Source organism: Cucurbitaria berberidis (assembly GCF_010015615.1).
Source record: "Cucurbitaria berberidis CBS 394.84 unplaced genomic scaffold K460scaffold_3, whole genome shotgun sequence".
NCBI lineage: Eukaryota > Fungi > Ascomycota > Dothideomycetes > Pleosporales > Cucurbitariaceae > Cucurbitaria > Cucurbitaria berberidis.
The window spans coordinates 4594701-4613666 of record NW_024468937.1 but is presented as its reverse complement, the minus strand read 5'-3'; the positions used below and the strand labels follow the sequence as shown (position 1 = coordinate 4613666).

At 53.1% G+C, this 18966-nt stretch overlaps 6 protein-coding genes across 6 annotated transcripts; 2 read left to right on the top strand and 4 right to left on the bottom strand.

The window, feature by feature from the left end:
• Positions 1-499: 499 nt before the first annotated feature.
• On the bottom strand, positions 500-5370 carry K460DRAFT_417341 (uncharacterized protein). The gene is made up of 3 exons (XM_040937870.1): positions 4906-5370; positions 1121-4743; positions 500-1064 (listed from the first exon to the last, which is right to left on the bottom strand). Exons 1-3 carry the CDS (start codon positions 4941-4943, stop codon positions 646-648), a joined length of 4080 nt encoding a protein of 1359 aa, XP_040788774.1. The 5' UTR covers positions 4944-5370; the 3' UTR covers positions 500-645.
• Positions 5371-7354: 1984 nt separating this feature from the next.
• Positions 7355-8184, top strand: K460DRAFT_339222 (40S ribosomal protein-like protein S19; the record flags this gene model as incomplete). Its single annotated transcript, XM_040931075.1, has 6 exons — positions 7355-7457; positions 7522-7580; positions 7633-7637; positions 7719-7745; positions 7795-7912; positions 7971-8184. Exons 1-6 carry the CDS (start codon positions 7428-7430, stop codon positions 8182-8184), a joined length of 453 nt encoding a protein of 150 aa, XP_040788773.1. The 5' UTR covers positions 7355-7427.
• Positions 8185-8575: 391 nt separating this feature from the next.
• K460DRAFT_406430 (dihydroxy-acid dehydratase-like protein) lies at positions 8576-10715 on the bottom strand (the record flags this gene model as incomplete). The annotated part of the gene is made up of 6 exons (XM_040936957.1): positions 8576-9627; positions 9680-10072; positions 10123-10230; positions 10337-10344; positions 10396-10493; positions 10560-10715. 6 exons carry the CDS (start codon positions 10713-10715, stop codon positions 8576-8578), a joined length of 1815 nt encoding a protein of 604 aa, XP_040788772.1.
• Positions 10716-11293: 578 nt separating this feature from the next.
• K460DRAFT_367024 (uncharacterized protein) lies at positions 11294-11889 on the bottom strand. The gene has a single exon (XM_040933493.1). It carries the CDS (start codon positions 11845-11847, stop codon positions 11614-11616), a length of 234 nt encoding a protein of 77 aa, XP_040788771.1. The 5' UTR covers positions 11848-11889; the 3' UTR covers positions 11294-11613.
• Positions 11890-12049: 160 nt separating this feature from the next.
• K460DRAFT_339215 (uncharacterized protein) lies at positions 12050-15018 on the top strand. The gene is made up of 2 exons (XM_040931074.1): positions 12050-12827; positions 12927-15018. Exons 1-2 carry the CDS (start codon positions 12485-12487, stop codon positions 14789-14791), a joined length of 2208 nt encoding a protein of 735 aa, XP_040788770.1. The 5' UTR covers positions 12050-12484; the 3' UTR covers positions 14792-15018.
• A 1260-nt stretch (positions 15019-16278) lies between these two features.
• K460DRAFT_282799 (uncharacterized protein) lies at positions 16279-17697 on the bottom strand (the record flags this gene model as incomplete). The annotated part of the gene is made up of 1 exon (XM_040928598.1): positions 16279-17697. One exon carries the CDS (start codon positions 17695-17697, stop codon positions 16279-16281), a length of 1419 nt encoding a protein of 472 aa, XP_040788769.1.
• Positions 17698-18966: the final 1269 nt, after the last annotated feature.

Below are 18966 nucleotides of genomic sequence, written 5' to 3'. Positions count from 1 at the left end.
GTCAAACACCTAACTATCTTTCTATCTTCAAAAGCTCACGAAACTCACTGTAGCGAATCAAACGATCGCGATAACGACGATAAAAACGATGCATATACCCACTTTCGTCAAAATAATCCCCATAAGCCTTCTCGCAACCGCCATCTTCGCGCTAAGCGCATTCGTAACACCACCCCAGTTCACAACCTGCACTACCGCACAACGATACTGCGGCTGGGAACTCATGCAAGACCACGGTCCGTCTCCCCATTGACTTGGTCCAACGACCTAACACTCACATTCAGATATCCCAATGTCCGTTCTCGGCAACATTTACAAGGCACAAACGGGCGATGATTCACTGTGCACTGTCACCGAGGAGGGAGCTTTGTATTGCACTTGTGTTTTCGAGTGTGGGAATGGAGTGTGGCGGTGTGATGAGGATGGAGATGTAGATGGGAGAGGACGAAACTGGGTGTTTGAGGAGGGGTGTAGGAAGTACTGTCATGCTGGAGTGTGCGATGGGCGAAAAAGACGGTAAACGGTCAGATTGCAAGATCGAGAAAGTTGTGAAAGAGGAGACTTGGAATACTTGTTGAAAGTCTATGATATCGTTAAATTCGTATATACATGTCATGTTAGTGTTATAGCGAGCGGAGGTTTTTATCACGCCTTGTCGAAAAGATCCATGCCCCCAACCCGCATCTTTTTGTACCATTCCTTGACATAGGGAAGCCCGACGTGTGGGCCGTAAGGATCCTTGTCCCACTGTGGTCTCGGCGGCTTGAGACCTGTCTCCGCTTCACACTTGGCCATGAGCTCTCGTACTGTGCCGCCGCGGTCGATACTCATATCATCGCTATGACCCGTCTTCTTCCTCTCTTCTCGCATCTTCTGGCGAAGTTCGGTCGTCGCGCCTTCGTTGACCGTGAAATCCGAGGAGCGAACGATAACGCCATAGTTCTTCGCTGCGCCTGATATGGTGACGAGGCGCCGGTGAACTTCCTGCGCTACGATGGTAGCCGGGCGGGTCAGAGGGTCGCCGAGACCGCCGCCGCCCCAGGTTACCCACTCAAGGACATCTCCTAATACATTCATTAGCAACTGCCCTAAATCCTTAGTAGGATGTGTAACTGCTTACCAGGATAGACATGGATGTAGTCTTGCTTCGACTGACAAAGCTCTATGTTATCCTTCTCTCTACCCGTGCCATAACTGTTATTCCTATAGAGCACCTTCCTCGATCTCGACCCAGGCAGGCCCCCGTTTACACCCCACGGCTTGATCATCCACCTATCATCATGTATGCTGACATCGCCTTCACAAAGCCACCTATATAGTGTGCGCTGCGCATTACCGCCTCGGAAGTATCCCGCACCCCCCGAGTCTGGCAGCGCTTCATTAGCCTCAAGGATGACTGGGAAGTACAACTCAATATTCTCGGCAGGAATAGACTTGATAGCCGGGAAGAGGCAATGGCAGTCTGGACCATCGCCAACAGGCCGTGCAGGCACACCGCCAAAGCCAATCTGGTAGAGCAGGTAGAATTCGCCGTCTGGCTTGAAACCAGAGTAGAAGAGATGTGGAGAGTCAGAAAAGCCTGCTGCACACCTATACGCCGCGTTGCGTTGCCCGAAGAGGGCTTGCATGACGTCCATTACGCGACCTAAGAGATGTGTGCGGCAGCTGAGCGCAGCAGGACGGACGGGGCGAAGAATGGTACCGGTAGGAATCTTGATATCGATGAGGTCGTGGAAGCCGTCGTTGACTACGGCGTGGGGGTCGTACACAGCGAGGAGGTAGTAGCCGATGAACATCTTGAACATGGTGATGGAGAGGTAGTAGTTCATAGATGTGTTCGACTGCGGCGATGTACCGTCCCAGTCGAAGACGAGCTTGTCACCTTCTTTCTGCATCGAACAGGAGATGGCGTACGGTCCGACGCCCTGGCCATCGTCGTCGATGAAGTCGGTAAATCTCGATTTTTCGGGGCCGATCTTCTCGTCAATAATAGTTTTAATAGCGATCTTGTTCTGGTCAAGTAGATAATCAGTTGCCGCTTCGTAGAGCTCAAGACCATAGCGTTGGCAAAGTTCGTTGACTCGGGTGGCGGCCGTCCGACATGCAGTGACAAGAGCGACAAGGTCACTCTGGAACCACTCAGGCTTGCGAGAATTGCGAAAGAATACTGACGCCAGCCCCTCATTGTACACGCCCTTATCATAGAGCTTGACAATGGGGATCTGTAAGCCATCCTCGTAGATTGTGCTAGCGTTGATGCTCATAGAACCAGGGACTTTGCCTTGTACATCGGTTAAATGGCCAAAGTTGGCGGCCCAGCCGATGAGCGTGTGCTCAAAGTAGATGGGAAGAAGGATGATGACGTCGTTGAGATGTGATACAGCGCCATCAATTTGGTAAACGTCATTAGTAACGAATATGTCGCCCTCTTCCACTGTCCCTTTCCAACCGTTCAAAAACTGTGTGATGAAACTGCCAAATTGGCCTACTAACATCTGACCGCGCGTGTTGGTGATGACGTTGAACTCGTCTTGCTGTTCTCGAATAGCTGGGCTCATAGCACAACGGAGCATGAGGGTGTCCATCTCTCGTCGGATCGAGCCGAGCGCTGACGCGATGAGAGTAGCAATCAAGGGCTGCTCTTTGACAAGTTCGGTGGCAGACTGCTTTGTGTGAACAGCCTTCTGTTCAGCCGTCTTCTCTTCAGGCCAGATGAGAATATTCCCCATGGAGTCGATTTCACCAAAGTAGCCAGGGAGGATGAGAGTGTTGGAATCCATTTCAGTAACGACAGCTGGTCCAGGGATCTTGATGCCTGCTTTGGTGATCATCGTGCGGTCCCAAAAGGTAGCCTTGACCTTCTTGTCTTCGTAAATGATATCTTGCTTGAAGGTGATGGCATCTTTCGGTGGTGTGGAGCTCTTGGCTTTCTCGATGGGCTTGATAGCTACCTCCTCGGAAGCATCTATAACCTTGGCGCGCATGCGCATAGTCTCAATCTCAGCCTGCGCATGTGAGAAGCTAAACTGTTGATTATGCGCCTCGTTGAATTTTGAATGGAGAATTTCCAAAAGGCCTAGTGTGTCGCTGAGTTCGTCTTCACTGAAGTCAACGGTGAGCGTCATCGCCTGGCCCTTGTATCGCATATCGGACTGATATACAACCTTCAAGGTGGCGTCGTCGTTCGCGAGCGACTTTTTCATCGTCTTCACGCAGCTGTCCTTGAGATTACTCAAGGTCTTGGTGAGGTCCCCCGCGGTGATTTCAGAGAAGACCTTGATATATGTGCAACTCTGCTCGTGTGACATCTTGGTGGTCGCATCGCCCTGAGCGCACAGTACGCCTGGGCTAGGAGGAACAATGACGGGCCAGGAACCGAGGAGCTTTCCGAGCGAGTTGGCGTGGAGAGGGCCAGCTCCGCCGAATGCAACAAGGGCAAAGTCGCGAGGATCATAGCCTTGCTCAACCGACACAAGACGGAGAGCGCCGTGCATTGATTCATTGACAAGATCGATGATGCCTTCAGCTGCTGTTGTGGTATCCATGCCCATCTGCTTGGCCATCGACTTGACCGCGGCCGCTGATGCAGCAACATTGAGCTCAAATTTACCTCCGAGTAGTTTTGATGGTAGATAGCCAAGGGTCAGGTTGGCATCGGTAACGGTTGCTTGTGTTCCACCCTTTCCGTACGCAGCAGGTCCAGGAGTCGCTCCGCTAGATTCAGGCCCTACACGGAAGTTCTTTGTGAATTCGTTATAAACAGCTATCGAGCCACCACCTGCACCGACTGTTCGTACATCTACTGATGGTGCTCGGACCGACAAGTGGCCGACTTCGGTTTCTCGTCGAATAATAGGGTCTGCACCTGAGAGCAGCGCGCAATCTGTGCTTGTACCGCCCATGTCGAATGTGATGAGGTTTTTGAAAGGGGTATTTTTTGCAACCAAATGCGAAACGGCTTTGACACCGCCTGCTGGACCGCTCATGAGGATGTGTACGGGGGTCTCTCCTGCCAGATCGACTGATGTAAGATCACCATCGGACTTGAGGATGCGGATCGTGTCCGTGTCGTTCGCCAGCATCTTCTGGAGATTGTGCATGTATTTCTTGACTGTTGGCTTGACAATCGCATTTGCCGCTGTAGTGACTGTCCGTTCGTACTCCTGGATTTCCGGCAGCACATCGGTGGAAGTGACAACTTCGACGTCAGGACCAAACTCGTCCTTCAAGATGTCCCGAACCTTCTCCTCGTGCACCTTGTTGCTGAAGGAGTTGAGTAGGGACACAGCAATCGCTTGGGGCTGCTGCCTCTTCAAATCCTGCAGGTCTTCCCTGAACGCCTTCTCATCCAGCTCGTACCAGACTTGGCCATCGATCTTGATGCGCTCCTTGACCTCCACAGTCCGCTCCGGCGGTACTAGGGGCTCTGGCTGTATGTAATTTATCCATGCGCCCAGTCCACCCGGTATTTGACTCCTCCGCACGGTCAATATATCCTTGTGTCCCTTTGTCACGATCAGGCCGCATTTCGCGCCCTTGCCCTCGAGCACCGCGTTCGTGCCCGTCGTGGTGCCATGGTGTATGTACTCGAATTTGCCGTTCCAGTCGTACTTCTCATTCAAGATCTTACGGGCCTGCGCGACTCCGTTTTGGACGCCAATTGACTGGTCGGTCGTGTTCGTGAGAACTTTCGTTCGTACCGCCTCTCCGTTCGGTGTAATGACGCAGACGTCTGTGAAAGTACTAAGCATGTGTCAGCCGCTTCATGGCACGCATTGCGGCGCGCCCCTGAAATAGCAGGGTCGCGGCGCTAGAACTGGGTGAGTGCTGGCATTTTGCCACCATGGCTTGATGCTAGCAGGTGCGCTTCACAAAACATCGCAGACATCAAAAGAGAGCACTCACCCGCCGACATCAACACCCAACCGGTACCCAGGAGCCATGACATGCAAATTGATGCCGATGTTACTGATTGACTGGCACCCGAGCCCTCCGTTCAAAGGTAGTAGGCTCTGCGGTGCTGCTATAAAGCTGTTGGATTTCCTGGAGCGTGCTGACCCACTCGAATTGGCACCGGATCTTGGGCGGCCATTCCAGCTGTCCACGTTTTCGCCCACTGTAGATGCGTTTAATGCTACCGTCAGATGGATAGCTAGGCTCGGTAACAATCAGCCGATCTAGCGTAGAACTTTCTTCAGGGTACAGCCTGCGATAAGCACTGTCTACCACAGATACTGTTGGCGTGCGGGGCCGATAGATTGAACATAGTCGCCGTTGTAGCACGGTGTGAAACGGCTGAGCAATGAGGCTTTGCCAATTGTTTCGGCAATTTGGTCGAACGCGACAGAGAAAGACGCAGGCATCAGGGTTGTATGGATAGAGTTGCTGGTGTGGGAGGCCCTGGAAACCGACACGTGTGACTCTTTCGCCCCGCAGGGATTCGGATGGAATCCTCCAACGAACAACATCTTCACTCCGTAAGCACAATTAATTGCGCAAAAAGGTTCATATTGCTCTTGCATAAGTGGTGAGACCTATGCAGTGCTCAAGCATGCTAGTTATCCTCCTGCGGTCACCCACCAACACTTCGTCCTTTGCCTTTCGTCCTCGAGGGGGAGCGCATAGACGTTCCGATCACCGTTCCGAGTTCCGACCGACCTGGTAAACAAATATTTGCCCCTGCATGTGAGAGGCGCAGTCGGTTAAACGATATGGTGTCCAGGGCTATGGCGGTCGCGTTCGTGCGAGAAGGGTGCTGATATCCGCTTCTGAGCCAAGCTTCTTGTTCGTGGCCAGGACTCATACGTTGCCCACACCCTTCGAATGAGTACCTTCAGAAGGAATGCGGCGCATGGAAGACTATTTCCTGACTGCTTGCGCTATTACATGCATTGCGATTACTAGAATAGCAAGGACGCGCAAACGATTAGTGCGAGTAGTTACTGTTCTCGATTGTACAACACATGACCTGCAGCCTGGTCCTCGATCCCGCTTGGGAATATCAAACACCCACGCACATGCGGTCATGCTCGGTGCACATTATATGCATGGCATCTGCAGGGTACCCGAAAGGAGGACTCGTTGTCATCTCCACCACTTGGCTATAAGCAGTCGAGTATCTGTCGGAATAACGATCATACCTTGATATCGAAATCACGAAGCAAAGCTAAACTGCTCGTCCTATGATAGGGCCTCATGCCTTCTGGCACCGCACGTCTCTGCTGCGGTCTGATTTGCGATCCTAGAGATTGAGTAGGCGCTGCACTCTTGTACAGAAGTAGATGTATATTCCTAGCTAATAGCCTCAGACGCTGACCGGCGCGAAATAGGATCGGCACAACATGCCATGACCCATGTACGGCGTATCAGCGGAATCTTGCACGCGGTGCTTATCGTGAAGTTAGGCATGTGATATGCAACTGCCGAGCTAGTCAGATATTATGTCACAAGGAAACTTGCATGGCTCTCGTTCAAGCGTCATACCTTGCCTTTGCGCTAGTTGTATACAACTAGTGTGGGAAATGGGTCACAGATCCCTCCCTGGGCTCTGCTGGTTCTACACTTAAGAAGGTCTCGTACGGTGTCGGTCTGTTGTGCTGTTCTTGTCCTAAAGTGCATAGCTGATTTATTGTTGCAGGTCTGATCGGCCTCATGGTCTCCGGTTGTCTCTACTTGCACGTCGCAGCGAAATTTCGTTCGAATTCTGCGAAACAGCCGGCATCTGCCAAAGAACTCGTTCGTCCATTGGCGTACTTGGCTCGGTTGCACCATTGCGCTGGGTGCTCTGGCACTTGTTCTCGCTGAGGTGATCCCAATCTTTTCCTTGATTGTGTGGACCGGCTTCGTGTGCTTTGCGCCACTCACTATCATACTGTCAGGATGGGCTATGGCTGCACGATCATGGCAGCTATAATAAAGGCAAACCAGTGAAGATGTTGGTCTACTACGGAAATTCGCTGCTAATCCTCATCAGTGCCTTCACGTACGTTGGAAGAACATTTGCCATCATCGAAAGCATCATCGGAGCGTACAACAGCGTTGTGATCGGATCAGCCTTCAATTGCGCTGATAGCTCAGGCACCATACACTAGCGAAGTCGTATGTCTGCTGCGAGAAGTTCAGATGCGTGGCGCTAAAATCATATTTTTAGCTCCAAGGCAATGAAAATGAAATGCAATGAACCCTATGAACGTCCTATCCATCCACACATTTTGCTCACCAGTCGAGGCGTGACCAGGTTTGTGAGCTAGTGAGGCCGGGGTTTAGAGTGGCGCTAGCGCCGGTCCGACAAATCTTCCAGCGGACCTAAGCGAGCCACAACGGAAAATCACCGGCCACTCGAGACTTCGCAAAACGACCGCAAGCACTCGACAAGACTTCAACGCCCTCTTTTCCCTTTCCCGACAATCCTCATCAATACCGACAAAATGGGTGGTGTTTCAGTCAAGGACGTCGAGGTACGCGACACTCGATTACCGCAAATGCGACCACCAGCAACAGCGAACTGACACGACTCCGCAGGCGCACAAATTCATCCAATCGTATGCGGGTTTCTTAAAGAGGCAGGGCAAGCTCCCTATGTATGTTCGCTTCTTGCCCAATGTCTCATGCTGCCGTGCTAATTGTTTGCAGTCCAGGTTCGTGTCAATCCACCGGGTGAAACACGCCTGAATCCCGTAAATGGGGGATAACTTCAGCTTGCTGACCCTTATCTACAGGCTGGGTTGATACTGTCAAGACTTCGCGTACGTACTCACCCCGCTGAACATTTGGGCTGTGTCTAATGAGGAGCAGAGTCCAAGGAGCTTCCTCCCCAGGACATCGACTGGTTCTACGTCCGCGCCGCTGCCGTCGCTCGCCACGTCTACATGCGCAAGACCGTCGGTGTTGGCCGTCTTCGCAAGGCCCACGGGTACGACTACCCTCGTCCACAAGCCGGATGCAGGCAGGATACTAACGCATACATGTAGTGCCACCAAGAACCGCGGCTCGCGCCCCTCCCACCACGTTGACGCCTCCGGCTCTGTCGACCGCAAGGTCATGCAGGCTCTCGAGAAGATTGGTGTCCTTGAGCAGGATGAGGACAAGGGTGGCCGCCGCATCACACAGTCCGGCCAGCGTGATTTGGACCGAATTGCTCAGACCACGCTCGAGGCTGAGCAGGAGGAGGAGGATGACGAGTAGACGTTTTCACAAAGTGAACTGCTAGCATTTGATTGCGGGCGGTACGGATCCACGGTTTACGGCTTATGGCGTTGAGATGACTTCGCTGGGGCATCATAGCCTAGGATATCCAATGAGATCGGGCGTGGCCTAAAAGCAACTTTGATACCCACCACCACTGCCATCGTGCCATTTCATTTCCCACGTTTGTGATGTTATCGGAGTCGAAGAACCCGCATAATTTGCTCACCTAGGTGCGAGAATCTGAGGTGAAAGTAGCGAACTGCTTCTCTTTCTACGAATGCCTTAAAGCGCCATTTAGCAGAACTCCAACGCAAGTAACTCCACCAAGACCGCTCAAAGACTAGTATCAATATAGCCCCTACAGCGCATTTCTCCATCCTGGAATCCCTCAGAACAAGTCCGTCATAGCCCCGTGGCTCGCATCCCCAACCAATCTCGCATATTTGGCCAGTACACCTCGCGTCACCGGCATACTAGGTGCCTTCCACCCACTCAGTCTCCTCGCAATCTCCTCGGTGCTGACATCCATATCGATGCGATTCTTCTCCGCATCAATCGTGATCACATCACCATTCTGCACCACGGCAATCGGCCCACCAACCGCGGCTTCAGGACACATGTGCCCGACAATGAATCCGTGGCTGGCACCAGAGTACCTCCCATCGGTAATCAGAGCGACGTTAGTAAGTCCAGCACCCATTATCGCAGCGCTGGCTTTGAGTTGTTCGGGCATGCCTGGCCCGCCCTTGGGTCCTTCGTAGCGCACGACGATGACGATGTTTTCGCCTCGGGGAATCTTTCCATCGTTCAGGGCAGTGTCGAGGCCATGCTCTTTGTTGAAGACCATTGCTTTGCCTCTGAAGACTAGGCCCTCTTTTCCGGTGATTTTTGCAACAGCGCCCGCGGGCGCGAGGTTACCGCGCAGAATCTCAATGTGACCTGTGGCCTTGATAGGGTTGTCCAAGGAGCGGATGAGGGTTTGGTCCTGTGGGAGAGAGGGGTAGGGTTCAATGTTCTCTGCTAGTGTTTTGCCTGTTACGGTAGGGATGGAGCCGTCGAGCAGACCAGCCGCGACGAGCAGTTTCATTACACTCGGCATACCGCCAATATCAAAGAGGTCGGCGGCGAAGTACTTCCCTGATGGAGCGAGGTCGGCGAGGAATGGGATCTTGTTGGATACGCGCTGGAAATCATCGAGCGTTAATGGGACGCCGGCTGTTCCTGCCATGGCGAGGAGATGCAGGACGGCGTTTGTAGAACCGCCTAAAACCATCATCATAACGAGTGCGTTTTCAAAGCTAGCTTTAGTGAGCAGTTTGCGGGGTGTAATGTTCTTCTCCATGCAGACGCGGATCGCGGCCGCCGCTTTGGCGCATTCTCGCATTTTCGCGGGTGACTCTGCAGGAGTCGTCGATGAGTTGGGCAGAGTGAGTCCCATTGCTGTATATATTTAGCATCAAGACGCCAGGACTGGCTTTCTGAACAAGCATACCTTCAATGGAGGTAGACATCGTATTCGCAGTATACATGCCACCGCACGCTCCAGCTCCTGGACACGCATTCCTCTCAATATCTTCCATGATCTCATCTGGCGAAAACTTGCCGTCTTCGGCGCTCTTGAGGTTCTTGTAGATGTAGGCGCCATGGCTCTCGTAGCAAGTTGAGATGTTGATGGGCTTTTTCAACGTCTTGGAGTAGCCTGGCATGATCGAGCCGCCATACACCATGAGAGATGGGCGGTTGTGTCGAGCAAAGGCCATGATCACACCAGGCATATTCTTGTCACACCCTGGAATCGCGATGCAGGCGTCGTGATGCTGGGCACAAGTCACTGTTTCGATGCTGTCTGCTATAATTTCGCGGGTTTGAAGTGAAAATCGCATCCCTGGATTTCGTTAGCTTGAACCCTCCATCTCTCGATTGGGCTGGCTGTACCTTCTCCGCCCATGGTGATACCGTCTGATACTCCAATAGTGTTATATTGCCATGCGAGCATTTGGTCGTTCAGGACATGTTTCTTGATCTCTTTTCCGAGATCCAACACTGTGCTTCAGTCAGAATATAGGTCCCACGCAATGTTGGGGCTCTGAATAGATTGGTTGTAATTAGGCCAGTGGTAAGCTGAAGAGCTTTGGATGCAGCAACTTACAATGCATGCTGTAGAACGAATAAGTACCATGTTGTCATACAGGCTTGGAATGCTCTTACTTGCATGGGTTTCCTTCCCACCACACACTCGCAATTCCTACATGAGGTTGCGTCTTCATCGCTTCTCTCGATGGCACGCCGGCTGCATAGAGCATAGCCTACATGGAGATGCCCACATTAGCTGCTGACATAACTCGACGGCTGAGCTATTCGGAACGACGAACCTGAGCTCCTGGAAAATTGTGGCCGGTAGTGAGAGTAGATGAGTATTTGTTCAATGCAGGCTTTCCATCCCTCATTGCATCATCAGGGAGATGTGGAAAGTTGAGGAAGCGTGGCTCCTCTGGCTCGCGTTGTTTTTCAAGATTTCGTGGGTCCATTGTGGAGGACTATCAATTGTTTGGCACTGTGATGAGTGTGCAATTGTCAACTGAGTATGGCAAAGTTCAATAGAAAAGCTGAGAACACCGAAGAGTGAAAATTGGGCGTTGAGACTTGGTGGGAGAGATGAGAGAGAGGAAAGTTGAAGCAGTGGTAAAGCCGAATAAGATACGCATGATAGGTGAGCAGATACGGTGCTAAACCCCAGCTAGCCACTCCCGCAACCGCAACTAGGCTCAAGCGGAAGCAGTTGCCCCTAGTTGTGATCCAGTAATCCGAAAGATCAAAGAGACCCCGGGTGGGGCGCGACCCAGTTCTCACGTCTTGGTCGAGACGAAGCTCCAAGCATAGAGGGGCATAACAAAACACGACATGTGCCCCTCGATAGCCGACAAGCTACGTGCGTGTTAGCTCTGGTCCATGCTAATGAGTGGCCAATGTGAGATGTTGAGTTGTCAAGCCGAGTCATGTCGATTGGAGGGTCCTTTGTACCTAGTGCGACGATGTCGGGTTGGCGCTATGATGGGCGACTTTACGAACCTGTGCTTGCGCGCGGCCAGCTTCCGATGCGGAGGGCGTCGGTGAGAACCCCGAAGCTTAGCCGGATATAGCTCCTCAAAGGCAAAGCAATCGGCTTTCCTACGAGGCCAATGAGGTCGTGGTAGCGTAGTATAAATGGGGCCAAATGCATCGTGAAGGGAATGCATGTATGTGCCAGTCAACATTGCCAACCGGGGGAGAGAGACTTGAACTCAGACACCCAAATATGGCAGCTCGCGTGGGACGACTAGCGGAGCACAGCGCTTCGTGGTACTCATCGCAATGCGAAGGTCTGGTTGCAGATCTGATACACCAAGTAAACATGGATTCAGTCGATGAAGCGCGCGTCAGCAAATATCAGTTGATAGGAATGCGGATGAGTAGCCAGCCTAGAAGTATGTGCTCCACAAGCCAGACTAACGGTTTCTCTTCCAGTGCGCCATCCTTGGACGGAGAGTCTACAATGTAGGAGGCACGTTGGGCAATTGCGAGAAAGCTGCTGCCTCTGGCATCTGTCGAGAACGACAGCTGGGAGAGCACGAAGGTGGATGGAAGTGGACACGGTCGGCAAAGAGTATGAGGGGCGGTCATGTCGAACGTGCATGGTCTCTAAACTCATCAGCCAACTCGCTATTCAAACCCCAATCGACAGAAACACGATGAGATGATATTCAGGGGGAAAGTAGTAGGATGTCGAGAGTTGGACGCTCCAGCTCAGCCTTGCCAAGAAGCACGATGGCAGGCGCCGCCCACGCCGTTCGTTCCATGGCAGCCCAACGTCATTCGGCCCAGGGCTCAATTCGCCAACAACATCCTCAATGTGCCAACATTCCATCGCGATTGCTCCTCACACATTCTTCTTTGCACTGGCCCCAGAGACATATTCCAGGTCATCACGCTTGCCATCGACAGTCACGGCTCGCTGGTTCGCCATCCCTCGTCGTTGCATTTCAACATGAGACCCTCGCACAACGTACACGTCTTCCGGGTGCAGATTAGATATTTTCTTTCGTAGCAGCGCATTCGCTACATCCCCAACGTGCGCGCCTCGTATCCTAACACACGCTCTCAGGCACCGGGGCTTCTTCGCCAAAGACGGGAGCACGAGAGGCTTTTCCTGTTTCCATTGGCTGCATCCTGGGCCAGGGCCTTGCACGTCGCCATCCCGCACGCCAGCACTTCCACGCCCCGTTGAATATACATTCAGCGCTGGGGCACGCAAAGGGAGATGGAGCCTCATTCGCGTCCTTGCTCATCTCGAAATGGCACGTTGCGTCTTCCTTTGGCCCTCGTTTGGTTGCTGAGGACCGTACTCGCCGGGCCAACCAGCGACCAAGTGACACAGACCGTTGCAGACCTGGCACTCTGGCAGAATATAAAGAAAACGGCTGACCGTCTGCTCCATCTCATCAATCCCTTCGTAGCTAGTGGCGACTTGACGACTTCGATTTCCGTGGGCATGGTCAAATTGACAGCACTTTGTGGAATTGGATCTGCGCTCTGGTTCTGGAGCGGACGGAACGGGAAGGACAAGGCTGTCGGCTCCCAGCACGCATCCGACCCTGCTGTTGGTAAGTTATCCCCGTAGGATCAGTGACACCTCCACATCAAATCACGTGGCTCCACTTGATCACACTGCTCGACCCTAAGTTCCCACTAACACCTCCTAGATGATGCATCCACTACTGACCCGGGACTATTGAAGAAGCATAGTACCACCCGCTCATACACGGTGCCCTCCACCAAGATCACCTACCCGGGAATCAGAACCTTCTATCGGCCTCATCCCCAAGAGAGCAAGCTTCCGAGAAAGCCACGTCCAGTTCCGCTGCTGGTGTTTGTTCATGGTCTAGGAGGATCCATCGCTCAGTTCAGCCCTATTCTCCTCAGTCTCTCCAACCTCGCTTCGTGTTTGGCTATCGATCTGCCAGGGTGCGGCATTTCTTCTTTCGAGCCAAGAGCATGGAACGCTTATACTACAGAGGCCTTGGTGCAACTGCTTGCTGTTGTCATTGAAACGCATCGTGCGGTAGATGAGGGTCAGACGGTCATTCTCGTCGGACACAGCATGGGCTGCTCACTGGGTGCACTGCTGGCTTCACCTTCCTCGCCCCATGCGTATCTCCTTTCTCAACACGTCAGTGGCCTCATCGCCATCTGCCCCCAGGCAGACCCACCAACGGAAAATCAAGTCAAGGCACTACGATCGCTCACCTCACTACCATCCACGATCTTCGACTTGCTCAGACGATGGGATCGAAGAGGAGGCATCAATAGTAAGAGCGTTCAGCGTATGGCAGGAGCCGACGCTGAAGAAGAAACCAAGAAGCTGCAACTGCGCTTCAACAAACAAAGTCGCAGTGCCGTTTGGCAGAGGATGGCACGAGGCATGTGTCCAGACTACTCAAGCGGCTCACCTCGAGGTGGCCTTCCCGGAAAGGAGGTCTGGTCCGGCTTGGATATTCCCGTTTTCCTCGCCGCTGGTGAAGCTGATCACGTTACACCAGCTACAAATGTTAAGCGCATTGTCGAGTTCTTGGGTAGAGATGCATCTGCAATTGAACCACCGAGCGAGAAAGCGAGTCTGCCCATTGCAGCGGCACCATTCGACCTACCTGCAGTGCTTCCAGGCGACTCGGCGCGCAAGCATCAAGACTCTGGCATTGACGCAGATGATCTACCACACCTTGAGGATGATGTCAAGACGGTGGGCTCAACGGCTGCATCTACCAATGCTGCCAGCCTTGTCAACACGGAAGGCAGCATGACCACCGCTGACGCCACGCTAATCTCACTTTCAACGGCCCCAAGCTCCAGTAATCCATCACCCCATCCACGCCGCCTGGTGGTTAAGACCGCCATCATGCCTACACCGGCAGCGCACTCTTTGCTATTCGCGCCATCGTCGTCACGCATCATAGCCGGACTCATTGGCACCTTCTTTGCTGACCATATTGACCCCCGCCTGTCTCTTGCCTGGCAGCTCCAATACCTCTCCACAGAAGGCAAGTGGGACGTCAAGAACCTCGAGAAATGGAAAGCCGTGCTGCCTGTTTCGCGACCCATTGGGGGCGTTTTCCGCGCCATGAAGACGCTCCGGGAAGTCGACGAGGAACATACTCCAGCGGTCCTCGCTAAGAAGTGGGCGGGCAAGCTATGCGCTGTCATTGACATCTCGCACGATAACCCGGTGTACGACCCCAAGGGCCTTGAGGTGGGGGGCATCCCATATTACAAGTTTCCTACCGTGTCGAAGCAGCCTCCACAAGACGATGAGGTGAAGGTCTTCATGGACTTGGTGGACAAGATCCGATCCGAGAAGAAAGAGGGCCTCATCGGAGTACACTGCCACTATGGCTTCAACCGCACCGGTTTCTTCCTCGTGTCGTATCTCATTGAGCGCCTGGGGTATAGAGTCGAGGACGCCATCGACACCTTCCAGCAAGCGCGCCCGCCGGGGATTCGGCACTCGCACTTCATCGATTCTCTGCACGTGCGCTACTGTCAGGGGCTGAAGAAGGCTCCTACGCTTTAACCTTCACTATCAGATTCGTTGACTTGGAATTGGTCAACGGTCGTTTGTTTTGTATACTAGTTTTCCCCTGTTCACAATTCTTTCAGCACTTTTAGCAAGCGCCCGCGTCTGGCGTTTCATTCTTACAACTACTATTCGGCTATTGGTCATTTGGGTATTGCAAGCTACGGGTCTCGCATGGGATACTGCAGGTGTTTGGTACACTTTATTAGGCTTCCGAAATTCACGGCCTTGTTGCTTTATTGCTCACTCTTCCCTCTATGAACAATCCTGTTTTTTTCTTAGTGATGTGATGACCGCTGATACATTTTAATAACTACGGCACTCCTATCTACGGCATAACGGTCGCCGACGCAAGGAGGGGTTGTGTGCATCTCTTCGTAATATTCTAAACATTCTAAACCTGCTAAACGTTTTCAAAAAAAGATTAACCCCTCTAAACTTTCTGAACCTATCAAACCTGCTAAACCCGCTAAACCTTTTCGAACAGAAGGTACCCTTCCAAACTTTCTAAACCTTTCAAACCTTTCAGACCTATTAAACTTTTCAAACTACTAAACCGTTTCGAAAAAGATTAAACTTTCCAAACCTTTCAAACCTTTCAACCCCTTAAACCTAATCTACTAAACCTTCTGTAGCTACTAAACATGGTCGCTCCCTACATAACAAGAGTATTCTCTCCCTGTTCACACTACTTTCTTCATGCCTACACATAGCCTGAATAGTCATTTCCACATTCAAGCAAACACTGTACAACAATTTGAGAGCTCGTTCGAAAATTTAAGCATCATATAATTATCGCACGCACGTTGCGATTTTATAGCAAACGCACACGTACCCGCACACACACACACACCAACAATTCATCCTTCATCCCATCCATAATACGCTAAATGACCCTTAACAAATCGACGTTGTTCCCATCCATCGTCATCATGTCGGGGCTGGTTCGAAAAAGTCTTTTCCGATTTCCAAGCCATGTTAATCGTTATGAACAAAAAAAAGTACAACTACAGAGAAGAAAAGAAGAAGAAGAAAAAACAATACAAAAAGATTTCCTCCCTTCTTCTCTTCGTGATGGACGGATATGCAGAAAAGGGAACTTTCTCCTCCACATGGTACCTTTCGGGGGCGCCAATTTCTACTCCTACTCCTGCGCCTGCTTTCCAGCTCCGGTTTCCTTGTTCCCGCCTGTAGCGACTGATTCATGAGATGCAAAGCGGCCAGGGACCATAAAGCCTTTTAAAAAGACAACCAGTTAAGACATGGTGGTGAAGCGAATGTCGTGAAGAGAGGTCAAAGTGGGATCCAGTCCTTCCAAGTGTCGAAAGAAAGGCCAGACGAGCTTCTGCTTCTTTTGCTCACGGAGCTGGATTCCAACAAAAGTGGCGAATATGCGCTACTCAAGCCGCCTGGTTTCGGTAGCGTGCAAGCTGTCCATGGAGACGGACGTGAAAAGGGTTTTGTGCAAAACAGCCTCAAAGTGGTCATGAGGTCTGTTGCTGTTGCTGGGACTGTGGCTCCGGAGTAGATTCGACGCCTTCCATTGCACCGCTCTCCTTGCCCTTCCCAAAACTTCCACCCTCGGGATTCGTCGGTGTGCCCAGTCGATCCTTGGGGTACGGCTCAAGATCTTTGTGGCTGGTAGAAAAGGTCGAGATGACCGGCAGGTAGTTGAGCGGGTGATCAGCCTGAGTAGGCGTCTTAGCTTCTGGTCCTGTTGATACAGGACTGAGCAGACCTTCAGGTCCATCGTTGCTTGCTTCCTGTAGCTGTGGTCTGATGGTACCGTTCATAAGCCCGTTCCAACCGCCTTCGATGTCGCGGAGTAGGCGCACATACTCCTCTGGCACTAGTCCACTCTCGCCCGTTTTAGGATCCTGCGCGACCAGCCAGCCTTGGCCATGGCGGTAGGAGACTAGTATCACTTGCCCCTCAACAAGGGGCAATTCGTTGTCGTTTTCTCGCGCAAAGTCGAAGAGCGCAACCGCTTTGCCATGCATCTCCTCGTCAGGCGATGCAATGGTGAATTGGTAGTCGCGTGAGAAGCGGTTGTCGTCATGGATATAGTCCTCAGGCTCGGACATCTCTTCGTCGGACTCGTATGGTTGACCCTGTGCGTCTGCATATGTGCGCGGGGGAAGGGTGGTGGCAAAGTGCGAATCACGCCGTGAAGCTCCTTCCGGTACTCCTAGCCGCGACGATCCAGGCGGGTAGGTAATGTATTCGCTGCTAGAGCCGTTGGCAGGCGAGTTGGCCTCGTTGCCATGAACGGCCTGGCTGCCCTCACCATTGGCGGGCACCAATGGGCCTCGTCGATGCTCTTCTGGGTATCCTCTTCGCCCCCGTGTCTGGTCAAAGTTGACAATGTTGGACTTGTGCTTCTTGTGTCGTGCGCCGTGGTGGCTGGTGACGACAGGACTTGAGATGTCTTCGTCTTCGCTGTATGGCGGTCCGCCGTCATATGAGGTTTGCGGTAGTTGTTCCCCGTTTTCGTCGTTTGCCGCGGCGGACCAACCTCGGTCACTGCGCCATGGGACCGGAGGCGGGTCTGACAGTCTCCTCCCCACTTCACTTGCTGGTGTTGATATGTTCGAGGGCTGCTCTGGTAGAGGGCCGTAGAAGAGAGGGTGAAGTGGATCGTAAGCGAAGTCCCGCACTAGCGAGTACGGCAGGCTCGAGTGGAAAATGGGGAAGGCGAGCGACTGAGGCCGTGACGGGCGTGTTTGTTGCGTGGTGGATGTGTTGGAAAAGGTCGATAGCCGCTTGTTGATGTAGGAGCTGGCTCGATCCAGTCTCGCTTTGGAGGGCGGGGAAGTGACGAGCGGGGGTAGCGAGGTGCGGTTCACGCCGAGGGTGCCTGCAGAGCCAGGCTCGCTTCGCGGTGATAATACGTCGGCGGCCATGTCTGGATGGTTCTGGCGCGGTCGGACAACGACTCCCTCGGTGATGTCGTCCAGCCGTGGGGTGTCGGCAGGCGTGTCCGGTGCGGTAGTGGTGTCGGTCATGCGAGGTGGAGATGTCGGGGGTTATATGACAGAGTCTGGGACGTCAGCGGTGGACTATGGCATACGGTCTTGTTCAAACGAGGCGAAGTGCAGTGTGGGTGGCAGAGTCGTGTGGTGGCCCAGGGCGCGCGCGAGGCAGGTAAGCTTTTGGGCCAGAAGAAAGAGGAGCCGAAAGCAGCAGGAAGACGACGGCGAGGTGGCCAGCGCACAAGGCGCACCAGGTTTGCTCGAATCACGGTGCGTTGGTACCTGGAGGGGCGCTCTTGGGACGGATATGGCTGATTGCGCAGCGACTCGATGTTTGCACGGGCGGATGTTTCGAGGTGTGGATGACCAATGGGTCTTTGGGGCGGCGGCTGAGGGCTTCTGGAAGTCGAGCTTGATCGCGAGGATGCGCCCGGCGATTGGGAGCAGGGCAGGCGTAGGAGAAGATATTTGCAGTGTGCAGCGGCTGGGGAAGCGCTCGCTGGGGGTTGTGGGGGTCAGGCCTGGGCGCTAACACTTACGCAGTGAATGGCCCAAGAGATGCGCACTCGAGGGAGCGACGACGAGGGCTGGATAGAAGACGCCGCGTGCGAGGGTACGACTGCGGTGCTGGGATGGGCGAGGGAGAATTGCTGTGAGGTTTGCGGCGGGTTATGGATGCTGGGGTTTCTCGGAGCGCGAGGTGGTGGATAGTCGAGTGAATGCACGCTATTTTTGGCCCAGGACGGCGGGGGGGCATATGCTAAACGCCGATGGACTGTTTCAGAAAGTTGAATGCGCCGTCGTCAGCCCACGAAGAACAACATAAGAAACAAGAAGTTCGAATGCAAGACGAGTACAGACACGACGACGAGCTGGGCCGGGCAATGCTTCATGGCAGCAAGTCGAGAGACGAGGGAGGGGCTGGTGTTTCTGGCGCGTCGTCTGCCATGGGTGCCAACCGCTCCAGGGCCAACATGGGCAAGCCAGGCTGCTTTCACGCCGGCCACTGTTTCAGATGCACCAACTAGCTAGACTGGGACTGCTCGTGCGCCGCTCATCGAGTTCACCATCACAAGACGGTATATGGCAGACAGACAGACCCGTCAGCAAGGCCTTTCATCTGCCCGTCCAAGAGGGAGGGGGTGCTGTGGGCAGGCAGTTTGAGGCGGGTAATAGTCCGTTTGGGCGTGCCACTTGCGC